Here is a 12,764-nt window from a genome sequence, read left to right as displayed (position 1 = left end):
TAACTGATGTAAGTCGCTCTGGATAAGAGTGTCTGCTAAATGCTAGTAATATAATTTTGTCAGAAGTCTCCTTGGTAGATCCTGTTAGAATATCTACCTTGCAAAAATGATCAAAGTAATTGTCTACACTGTATCCTTGGTAAGGGTCTGTTTTCAGCTGTCACTGATTTTCTTTTTATTTGTAGGTATGCATTAAGCTCACATGTATGCCCTTTAAATAACATATCAAATGAGTTCTGAATCATAATGATACCTATCATAAATGTGTTCATCACAACTGCTTAATTTGATATTGATATTTGATATTTGTTAATTTGATATTGACATTTGTCATGTTCTGTGTCTTTCTGTCCAAACCCTCACCACCACCACCCCCCCCCCCCCCTCCCCACACACACACACACAAACACAAACACACACACACTTACAGGTCTTAATATGACATCCACCCCCTCCATGCGGAGCTACTCAGCAGGACTTCAGCCCTCCTTTTCTAACACATCATTCCGTGACAGCACACGTACCCGTGCCAAGGTACCTGTCTCCTTCTCTGCCACCAGTACCCTCTCCTTATCCCGCTCCCTATCCTTGGGAAATGGTCTCAATACTCTCAGCACTCTGTGTGTTAATGGCCTGGGGCACAGTGCCAGTGAGAAGGAGACCATGCAAGGCCTTAATGACCGTCTGGCTAGCTACTTGGACAAGGTGCACTCACTGGAAAAGTCTAACAGTAGCCTGGAACTGAAGATCAAGCAGTTAATGCTGGAGCAAGTACCCAAGGGACATAATATTGAGGGCTTGATGGCCCAGGCTCACACTATTGGACAGGAGGTTAGTGCACTGAACCGCATGTTCATCACACACTTGCAAATAAACACAATTAACTCACACAAACTTTTATGCCTGCTCAAGTTCTTAGCTGAAGATTTGTCTTGGCAGAAAATAACTGCACATCATATCATAGGCCATACAGGCCACATCATATGGTATATCATATCATATATCATTGCCATACAGGTCAAAGGCTCTGTTGGTGAAGATGACTGAGACTGAGGCTATCTGATGATTATTTACTAACCAATACATTTCTAATAAGTAGTACTAACCTTTTACTTGGCTGAAAGTATTGGTTTCAACAACAGTTAGGTTTATCATTAACCCTGAAACACTGACAATAGTTTGACTGTAGCTATATTTTTATCGGAATATAAATTATAATTATCCATAAAATAATAGTTATAATATAATAGCTAATTTCTCTTGGAATGCTAAAAAAGTTAGCAGATAGCAATGACTTGAGTTGATCATTACTGAATTTTGGTTGTTTTTCAATGTATGGATCCTCTTTGTGCATACTGCAAGTGTGTCATTTAGGTGCCCTCCTCAGAGCAACTCATGCTGTTCATTACCTTTTTCATGTTACTGTGCACTCAGAGGGCACTAAATGTTGTAAATCTTCATCCACTCCAAGTGTGAGTGGACACTGACCCCTGGTCCCCACATCTATTTTTATCATCCTGTAGAAATACTTTATAACAATACTACAACTGTTTTTATGATCTCAATATGAGCCCCCAAAGCATGTTTAGGTGGTTGTCTTGGACCAATTAATAAAGAAATTTACATATTTACAGGGATTTTATTAGACAGTAATTTCTTCAGCAATTCCTCTGCTATTATATGCCTCCAGTTCTCACCAGGCATAGTCAAGTAGTTTGAGTCTGCATGCATTCTGGTGTATGTGTGAGTCTTCAATTTCAATGGAGCTGGTAAGAAAACATGAAATGATTTACTGCTTAAACAAAGGCTATTCAGTGTGGATTCCCACAATAGTAAAGGTGAGAAACACAACATGCATTTATAAAATATGTGTAAATTCATAGTAATGGAATTTTAGTTGATGTTCTGTTGTCTGCTCCTCAGGTGAGGAAGAGGACACTGGAGAATGCACGTATCATGCTGGAGATTGACAATGCCAAGCTGGCTGCTGATGACTTCAGAATCAAGTGAGAGTCTTTCAGAGTTTTGTTTGACAGGTCCATGTTATAGCATCACCTAGAAGTGATTCTACTTGTGTGCTGCTGTGTTTTCTGTACAGTGAAGACCAAAGAGGTAATAGATACAAAGTGTACTGAGGTGCCATAGAGAAAATTCTGTTCAGTGTTGGTTCCATTATTCTTTCGATGAACATGACCACACTGTTACATAAGACTATATCACAAAGAGCTCTGCTTCTTCCTTCTTGTGTTTTATCTTTAAAGTGAGCCCAGTATCAGGCCTCACAGGTGTGATAAATCCTTAAGTGTCATGTACAGTATATTGTCATGCTCGGTGGCACAATTTTCTTTTAGTCATTAGATGAGGTGGATTTGCACAAAGACAGCTGTCTTCAGATGGCACTATGAACAGACATTTTTATGTTTGTGTTTGCACAGATGGGAGGCAGAGGCTACACTCTGTCAGTCAGTGGAGAGAGACTGTCTAGCTCTGAGAAGGGCAAAGTCAGACCATGACCAGATCATTACTACATTCAGAGGAGATCTGGACAGTCTGAAGGAGGAGCTGTACTTCCTAAAAAAAAATCACAAGGAGGTTAGAGTGCACTTTGACTACAGCTGCATACTGACCATGAGGAAAGAAAAGAGTGAATTCAGTTGAGGGAGGCCAACACCTTTTGCCTGTCTTGGTTGAAAGTCTGTAAGTTGTAGCTCAAAATTAAGGAAGGATTCAAAAACAACCTCAAGATTCATGGAGGCCAGTGTCACATGAGGGGCAAAGTTTAGCACAGATGCATTCTGATCATTGGCTACTAAAATAAAAATATATGTCTTATCTTTATTTAACTGTAAAAAATTAAAATTAATATCATCCAGACAAGACAGTTTCTATCTTCTTCAGATCACCAGGATTAACAAACACAGCTGGGTATCATTAGCATAAAAATGAAAAGGTACGTACTTGTGTATAATATGGCCAAGAGATGTAGATGGAAACAGTAAAATAAATTCTTAAAAGAAATTGCTATCAGCTAAGTAATGCAATGGTTTCTGTCAGCCCAGAATTGGTTAAATTAGACTACTTGCGTTAGGTCATTTATATATATTTTCCAGTTCATATAGTACTTAACCCATTTAAAAACAAGGGCATAAAAATATGCTTTAAAATGCTCTTTTCCATATATTATATTATAATATATTTGAAGTAAAAAAAACTAGCTAGGTTTGTATGAAAATTGAAGGGATCAATGCCTCTTGTCAACTAAGTCAATAATATATATATATCTGAGCACAACTATGTTGAAAAAAGTAAGTTATTGCACTTCAGATTTTGAATAAAAATTTTGTCAATTAGTTACTATTTTAATGTATCAATACATTTTGTGTACATCAATACATTATTAATACATTAATATTAATTAAGGCTATTTGTAACAAAATATTGGTGTTACTTTCCTGTAATTCAAAAGTATACCACTCATTCAAATGATACATCGAAGGAGTTCACACTCACTGCAACACTGCAACAACTTTTCAGCAACTTGACTTGACATTGTTACTGCCAGTAAGTTAAACTAAAAAAAGCAGTTATGTAATAGCATAAACATATTGGTTGCATCATTTGTTGTTGGTGTTGTTGCATTCATGTTGTTAGATGGCCCATCTACAACCAAAATTTGAGATACATGAGGCATTAAACAAGGTATGAATGGACTGTGACCAAAAATGACACACTTTTCCCAGCTTTATTGACTGACTTTGCCGAAAATTCCTATTTGAAGGCATTTTCCCCTAGACAAACTATCCTTTTTCGTTTTGATTAACATGCAGTAATGCTTGTATTTATGTAATTATCAGATTGTCTGTGTCAGTTTATATGTTTTAGTTTGTTATCTATCTCTCTGTAACCTAGTTGTGAGACTGCTGTTTATTTTGAAAGCTGTAGATAGCTATCCCTTGGCATGCTATGTCAGTCTCCTCACCAAAAACAAACAGAAGCACTTTGCTTTAGATGAAAGGATTGATTGTTTTCACACCAGAATTAGAGAAAGCGAGAGACTTGGTGGTGGCGGAAAGTAGGCAAACCTATTCATTATCATTGTAAACTGTAGTAAGTTCTGTGGGGACTGTTAGGTGAGCTAGCTGAGTTGCCTGTGTAATGCTTGGATGTCAAAGCTGTTAATATTTCTTTGTCACTATGTGATGGTATACAGACGTGTTTAACTAACTAGGTGACAGCCAATGATTACTGGTTGGCTTGCTGGCTGTGTGCAGAGCAGGTACAGTATATAAGATACTGTATTTGTGTAATGTCATCTGAATTATGGACTTGATCACCTGCATACTTGGATTGGGAGGCTGCTCAGTTCTCAACATGTCCTCATTTGTTTAGCAGAAAATAGACATTTGCTCTCTTTTGTGGAAAAAAGAGAGAACTGCAGTATTAATGAATAGTCATTTGCCTATAAATATTCTGCCACAGAAGCATTAGTGGAAAAAGTGAATAACCTCATTCAGGCCACTGTGTCAGTAGAGTGCAGTTTACCAGCAGCTAGAATGTAATAAACTGAATTAATTTGAACTGAACCAATCAATGAACAGCATGTTTTAGCAAGCCTTGACATGCCAGCTATACTGCCTGAATACAGAGAAGGGAAAAAAGGGTAAAATAAAAACTTACTGAAAGGTCTTCACTGATTTTCAGAGGCCTCACACACATTAGAGCAGAATTACAGAGTGTACTCATGAATTGTTTGTCTTATTTGTAATAATGTAACAATACATTGATGTGATTAGCTTCCAAGTATAAATGTAAGATACTGTACTTATTAGCACAAGCAGGCCCTGCCAAGAATGGATGGGGTTCTTAGGACAGCCTTGCATGATGCCCAGGACACAGCCAGCTCTGGGACTTGGTCCAAAGTCATGTTCACGTCCAGTTCCAGATATGCTAATGGTCTCTCTTTGTGAAGGAGATGACTACACTGAATGTTCGTCGGACCAATGAACAAGTGAATGTTGAGGTGGATGCAGGCCAGGGTCCTGATCTTGGTGCCATGATAGCTGAGCTAAGGGCTCAGTATGAAGGTATCACTCGGAAGAACAAGGAGGATGCAGAGGTCTGGTACAAAAAGAAGGTCAGTAAGTTCAGATCAAAATGAACAGCACTAATCCATTACCATTATTTAGTCAATTTTGATGCTACTATGCCTCTGGGAATAAGTGGTTTGCTGCTACAGTAAAATGTGTTGTGGTATGTGGACTGTAGCTGGAAGCAGTGCAGACAGAGGTGAAGGAGGGCAATGAGGTTCTGCAATGTGCTAAGAGTGAGCTGAATGAGAGACGACGCCTCCTCCAGGCCCTGGACATGGAACTGGATAGCTTGCGAAAACAGGTGAGAGTCTTGACATACATGTCCTGGTAGTGATATGTTACAAAAGATGGTCCAGGTGTGCAATACATAATTGTCTATACTTGCTAGATTGGTGTGTTGGAGGGTAACCTGGGAGAGACAACTCATAAGTATGCCCTGGAGATGGAGCGGCTGCAAAATAGTATTTCACAGTTGGAAGAGGAGCTTTCCCAGCTGCGCTTGGACATGCAGCGCAACAAGACTGACTATGAGCAGCTGCTCCATGTCAAACAGAATCTGGAGCTGGAGATCGCCACCTACAGGAGGCTGCTGGAGGAAGAAGAAGCGTAAGCGTTGGCATGCACCTGGTCAATGATTTCACATTTAAGTTTAAAGGTTATCAAAATGTTGAAGAACTCAAATGTCAACATTTGGTAAAAGGCTCGTTCCATTTTTGCAGATAACTCATTTAAAATGCACATGTCCATGGACTATTTGAAAGAATCCATGTTATTACAATATTCAATAATAAAATCATAGATAAGAATCAGTTAAAACTTTAAATAAGAACAAGTACAGTGATTTCAGTTCATTAGAACAATATATCATTTTTTCTTGTTTTGTTTTTCAGCATCAAGGAAATGCCTCTCCCTAAAAGTAAGTACACATCTTGTATTTAATTTCTGTACCAAATCACCAAAGATAAATAAACTCCAAATTGGACTAAAGTAGTTTTACAAAATATTTTATGTTGTCAACATAAGTTTGCATTGTAATTTCTGAAGCAAAATGACACGTGGCACATCCTGTTTACATATGAAGTATAAAAATGTAATTATGAGAAAGCCCTGGAGTTAGTGCTTGGAGCTAGAGTGAGTGGTGAAACATTGCTGCGTATGTATATGGAGGGTTGCGCCTCTGGATAACTGATGATAGATCATGACAACTGCCATTCAGCCCAAGTAGGCTTGTGATTCTTCTTGTAGTTTTGAGTGCATCTTGTACTGGTCAAGTCTGGTTTTTCAGTATAAAGGTTTCTTATTCCACTATGAATTCTGGCAGGGTTTTCTCTGCAAGTGAAAAATATTTCCCAGTTTCATGAGTTACTTTACCTTATTTTCACCTATTTCATCATTTTCTGCAGACAGCTCATTTAAAAATTATGTTGTCCACATAATACTTTTTTTTAGTTTTTGAGACCTTAATGAAATCTGATACCAGTTTTGTCCTCCTCTGTATTTTTATTATCTTGTAAGTCCTTCTAATAGAGTGACCACCATAATTAGACATGGTATTCTTTATTAGAATTCTCACAAAGCCATTGTATAACATTAGTATAATCTTGATTGGTGCTAATCACATTAGTAGTTTATGAACAACTTCTCTTACATTAGTGACATCACATTTGAATCTAACGTCCTTATCACAGTCATTAGAGCCGGCCTGTGGCATAGGTGGCATAGGCGAATGCTAGGGGTGCCATCCAACCATAGGGGCGCCCCAAATGAGGGAAGAAAAAAAATTCAAAATTTTTAACTATTATTATTTTTTTACTAGTACAATTTTAATATTGTTATTACTGTTAAATATTACAAAAAAGCCCACAAAAACATAGCTACACAGCCTATTTTCTGGGTTGCCCACAGCATCACCCTGGCGCATCACAGCCCTGCCCCCCAGTTACACTTTACCTGATTGTGGGGGATGTGCGAGTTTTCTGAACAAATGAGTGACACTGACCGTGAAATGTGATACGATTAACATCAGTAGTCTAATTCAAATATACATATATATGTATATATGTAGATATACATATATATCATGTCAAAAGACCAAAGCCCTCTTGTGCCCAGGGAAGAAAAAGAAGAGCAGAAAAGGAGGAAAAAAGGGAAGCAGACAGAGGTAATATGATGAATGAATAGTTTATCTATTGCATAGTAGTTATCATTGGAGCACAGTGCTACTGGCTTACTTTGGACGATAGTAACATTCGCTAATTTAATAGATAGCTACAGTTAACGTCAGTTAATCCCACCTTAAATTCATTAGGGAAAGTTGGAAAGAATATTCAGGTGTTTGGGGAATAACCTACAACATAATTTTGAGAAATACACTTTTCATTTTATGTGTGCTGCACGAACCATCCACTATCTGCCTCAAGAAACCAGGCATACATTTTTATTGACATTTTAGTCTAGTTAGCCAATGTTAACCCTGCTTGTCAATTGAAATGCTTTTCCTTTTTCATCCCCTTTTGTAATTAATAGTTGTAAGTAGGGCTGGGCATTAAAACGATAACAATAATTATCGCGATATAATTTTCCTCGATAGAAATATAAAAAATATATTGATATGATTAATTTCCATATTTAGATAGCAGGCACAGAAATGAATCACGAACTGCCAATCATGTCACAGGAATAGAGGTATGCATTGCGCAGTTAGGTTGCACAGTGAGAGGCAAAAAACAGAGCAGCATGCACTGGAAACTGTGCCAAAGACACGTGCCATCAAAGACAGGCAACACCACAAACCTGTTTCATCAGTTGAAACATGCAGACAATAAGAAATTACAGTCCCAAACGAGTGTTGTTAGTGAACCCTCGACAAGCACCAGGCCAGTACCCAGTGCGACTACCTAGCAGCAGACGATCGTATCAGCATTTTTCAGCACCATGCCTTACAACAAAGAAAACTAAAAGACACAAAGACATCACAAATGTAATTACATTACAAGAAGCTTATCAGCTGTCACAGGGCAGCTTTAAAACCTGAGACTGTAGGCAGACTTGTCTTTCTTGCCCGTAACTTGTAGGGTAATGGCTTTGCTTGTTTAAAACTTGTACAGAAGATACCGTCCACAGTTGAGATTTTTCTTTTGTCAATTTATTTTGTTTTTTGTTTTTTTAGCTTGTGGTATAGATTTATTTTATAGTGCTACCTCAAATTCAGTCTAAAAGAATACCTTTTAGGAAGCTGTTCAGATTTGCAAAAAATGCTTACTAGTGTTTATTGATTTGGCAGACACTTATTCTGAATGATTTCCAAGGCCATCACAACAAGATGCATATAAAGCATATATGGCTGGAAACATACATTAACAAGTAACACATCAACAGAAATTTCAAGGTAAATTGCAGGCATGTAAGACTTATTACCAATATAAGACATGTTTGTGCATAGTGCTTAAAATGGTCATAAGGAGAACCTTTCCAAACTACAAAGCATAGAAAGTGCTTAACAAAGAATAATAACAGACATAGGAGCAATATGAAAACAAATATAAAAACTAAATGCACTTGCATCACACAAGTGTACTCTGTGGAATTCAGCTCTGTTCTGCAATACTGTATTGGGTTGTTGAGGCATAAGGGATGTCAGTTAATAGGCAAAATTGTCCAATTTGGGATGTGTGGACTCAGCATGTAGGAATTTCATGGTGACCAGAAGTTACCGAGTATGGACATGTTTGTAGAAGTTGAAAGCCAGTTGTTCAACTGCATTCTGATTGCGCTAAACTAGCTGAATAAGGAGGTCGGCCCATATAAGACAGTATAAGCGCTATGCAGTTTGGCTGAGGAGGCAGTGCAGAGCTAACAGATTATTCTTAAATTGTTTAAGAAGAATCTACAGGATGGTGTGACTGATGTGATATTCTCTGTGAAGGAGAGCTTGTTTCCCAGGGTGACAGTGACAGTACTGGCAGAGTGGAAGGGGAACAGAGACAGACTAACCACTCTAGCTTTATTTATTGAAATAGTCATCCTCCAGGCTTAGATGTCCACAACACCTCTGGTAATATATGGGGAGATCTATGAATCACATGTGGAAAAAGAGAGAAATATTTGATTGTTATTAGCATGATGGTTATATGAGAAATCATGAGCTTAGATAACCACAAAAACTAGTGATCTGATGTAAAGGATACCAGATGTCCTAGGACCGAACCCTTGGGGATTCCTGAAGAGGCCTAAAAACATTTCGACAGAACTTTTCCATGCCACCTGGTAGAATCAGTTTCAGACATAGGAGATGAGCCATCATAGAGCAATATCCAAGAAATCTAGGCCAGCCAGGGTAGACAAGAGAACCTGATGGATGACAGTGTCAAATGTTGCAAAGGGTGCTAGAACAATCAGAACTGAGGAGAGGAAGTCTCTAACAGAGTGGAGAGGCTTGGTGACTGAGATTAAAGCTTTCCCATGAAGTCTCCAGAGTAAAAACCTGACTCTTTAAAGGCAAGAGAACAATTGAGAAATATTTTTGTGGGTTGGTGACAGCAGCTTGAATATAGAGGGCCACGGGCTGGAGGTTTTGTTTACATTTTCAGCTAAAACACTTGTTTCAACCCGTCTGTACAAAGGGTTTGGCATGCTGACCAGAAATAAGATTTCTCTGTCTATTTATTGTTTCATTTATTGACATTATCCTTTAAAACACTTTTAAACTTTGCAGTCTGAGCCATCTTACATGTGTGCTGTATCACAGTGCAGCACTTCATTTTTCTATTAAGATATTTATTTTGTTGAGGAAAAAAGACTGAAAAATGATTTTGCTTGATTTTACTCATGCATATTTTGATGTTGAAAAAAGATTTTATCATTATAATTGTTTTGAATGTTCTACCTCAGATTTGTGAATGTTTGGCAAGTGTTTGTCATGTTCTGACCATAAAGAATAGTTTAAAACCACAATTAAACTTGGTGGTGGAATTGGCTGCGATCCAAGAGGCACCAGCTAAAATCACCAAATTGATCAGGGCAGGCTCTGACAGTCATTTATGTAAGGGAAGGCTGCTGGGACTACATTAGCAGTCCCAGCAGCAACTACTAAGGGACTCCATCTTCCACAACTCTTTGCTTGGATGAAATTATTATCCTTTGTAATACATGCTGAAGACAACTTTAACATAACTCCATGAAGTCCTACTGATTTCAGTTTCATGAGTTGCTCATGCAGTAAAAATGCTTTTTGAGACTCAAAATAAGTAAAAGTAAAAAGTTCACTTTTAGTTGATATTTAGTAGTTTCCTCAACAAAGATCTATTTTAAGCATGGCCTCCCTCTGTGAAAACCCATATTGGTTTTATTTTTTTCTCATGAATAATTCTAACCTATTTTCTCCAAAATCTATTGATTCTGACGTCTTACACAAAATTCAGATAAGCTAACTAGCTTGTAGTTCTTTGGACCAGTACAGTCCTTTTTTATATATCAGCACCATACTGCTGTATTCCCAAGTATCTATGATTTCTTCAGTTTACAGATAAAACAAAAAATTCTATTTTATAATAAATAAATTTAAAGAAGTAAAACGGTTTTTATTATTATATTGTGTTACATTGTTACATGTTTACTTATTTATATATTAAAATATATTTTTTGTAGTTTTTCCATTGCTTAAAAGTCCATTCTTTCAAAATAAAATATTTTCTGTATATCATACATAAATGTTATCATATGTGCAGTTATATCAACAGCTCTCAACAAAATAACTGTTCAATATATCTGCAATAGCTTCATTAATATAAACGCAAACCCTCTCCCCTTTTTGATTAGATCCTCTCTAACTTTTCCATTTCTAATACAATATTGAAAAACTCAGGCCTACTTTGAGCATCTTTCACAAATTACAAATCTTTTTGCCCACCCTTATTTCTTTTTTTTTAACATTGCTGCATATTTTACAATATATTTTACTCTTTAAACTGTTTAAAGATATGTTATTTTCTGCTCTTTCACATTGATTAATTTAACCATTGTAAAACCGCATATACATCTTATTTTTCCATAACGTATGGAATAGGTTTATACTGCATATTAGGATAACTTTTTTTGAATTTTCTTTTGTTTGGGTTTTTTTTTATTATTGACTGAAGTTTTACCCAGTCAAGGCTGCTTGAATTTTCACTTATTAAAATTACCTATCATTAGGTGGCTTTGGCTTTCCAATACATAAAATGCTGTGGTGACCTTGGTGGTTTGACTATATGAGCAATTAGGGGAGGTAACACATTGTGTTAAAAATAATTTTTATACCATAAAAGAAATCCTGTTCAAATTGTCCACGTCCTGATGTCCATATTTTCTAATTTAACCCTATGTACCCTGTCCCTTTTTAATATTTTGGATTTATTCAGTTTTAGGAAAATTACTCTAATAGATATCCACACTTGGTATATACAATTTTTTTCAGAACTACTTTGTCTAAAAGAAAATGCCACCTGAAGCCATGATCATGACATGAGGAATTTGATTAGCAAATAATTCTCACTTGTTGAAAAAATGTGCTTATATGAATACCCCTCCAAATGCAAAACTGCCAGTTCAGGTATCTCTTTAGAGACTGAGAGTATAGATTGTGTGGATTGTGGAGATCTACAGACAATGTCAGAGGGATATTCCATTGATTTGTGATGTGGAAAAAGTAGTTTTTACACACTCCAAACAACAAAATAACTATTTACATAAATACTGATAATAAATATGTAGTTTTCAGTAATGAAATCAATGCAAAACAACACAAGTATATATATATATATATATATATATATATATATATATATATATATATATAAACTCTCAGCATGGCTCAGGGTTTTTTCCTTGCAGTGGCTGGAAAGGATTGTGAACCTAATGACCTCTAGAATATGTGATCACTGCAGTTTTCTGTGTGTTGCAGAAGAGCCGGATGTGAGAACCAGGAAGATTGTGAAGGTGGTCACCCAGACTATGATCAATGGAAAAATTGTGGATGAGTCCAGTGAGGTTGAGCAGATTGAGGAGCACAGGAAATAAGAGCAGTCCCACGCTCTCGCTTTCAATCAGCACTCACACTGTATTGGTTCATAGCAATCCAGCCATGACTTGACAACATTCATAGTTCCCCCCAGCAATTGATAGAATTGTCTGGCTACAATGCATTTTGCAAAAACAAATATACATATATATATAGTCATGCAGACATTTCATTTACATTTATTTATTTATTTAGCAGACGCTTTTATCCAAAGCGACGTACATTCTACCCATGTGTAGTCTGCTGTCAAAATCAGGTATGTTCTCTTTTCGCAAATATAAATTTCTCTGGTCTTTCAACACAAATTTTTTTGCAGTACTGCTTGAAGTCAGCGACTTAGTTAAATTAGTAGCTATCTAGCTTGCTACAGATGGAGTAAATAGAAAGTCAGGAGTGCTCAATCAGAGCCCAGAGTAATAAATCATTTTGTTTATAAAGTCCTTTTCTCATAGTCAAAGCACTTCACAAGTAATGTGCTGTCCAAAAGAACAAAATAAAAACAAATGTCAAAACAGTTAAGAGCACCAGATGGTAACAATAAAATACAAACAATACAATTGATAAGAAGTACAATAAAAAGGGGGTGTGTAGTCTTTTATTAATCACTTGTTAAGATA

At 36.8% G+C, this 12,764-nt stretch overlaps 1 protein-coding gene across 1 annotated transcript; it reads left to right on the top strand.

Annotated features, from left to right (window-relative positions):
• The first annotated feature begins 438 nt into the window (after positions 1–438).
• On the top strand, positions 439–12,146 carry LOC118776989 (keratin, type I cytoskeletal 18-like). Its single transcript, XM_036527669.1, has 8 exons — positions 439–831; positions 1,924–2,006; positions 2,436–2,592; positions 4,970–5,134; positions 5,266–5,391; positions 5,479–5,696; positions 5,981–6,006; positions 12,031–12,146. Exons 1-8 carry the CDS (start codon positions 439–441, stop codon positions 12,144–12,146), a joined length of 1,284 nt encoding a protein of 427 aa, XP_036383562.1.
• Positions 12,147–12,764: the final 618 nt, after the last annotated feature.

The sequence above is a fragment of the Megalops cyprinoides genome, chromosome 4 (assembly GCF_013368585.1).
Source record: "Megalops cyprinoides isolate fMegCyp1 chromosome 4, fMegCyp1.pri, whole genome shotgun sequence".
Classification (NCBI taxonomy): domain Eukaryota; kingdom Metazoa; phylum Chordata; class Actinopteri; order Elopiformes; family Megalopidae; genus Megalops; species Megalops cyprinoides.
This window is presented reverse-complemented; position numbering and strand designations above follow the sequence as displayed.

Excerpts from the sequence above, each read along its gene's own strand:
- LOC118776989 (XM_036527669.1), top strand. The coding sequence starts at position 439 with ATGACATCCACCCCCTCCATGCGGAGCTACTCAGCAGGACTTCAGCCC. Across the intron at positions 5,392-5,478 it reads TGGATAGCTTGCGAAAACAG|ATTGGTGTGTTGGAGGGTAA; the intron begins GTGAGAGTCTTG and ends TATACTTGCTAG. Across the intron at positions 6,007-12,030 it reads GGAAATGCCTCTCCCTAAAA|AAGAGCCGGATGTGAGAACC; the intron begins GTAAGTACACAT and ends TGTGTGTTGCAG.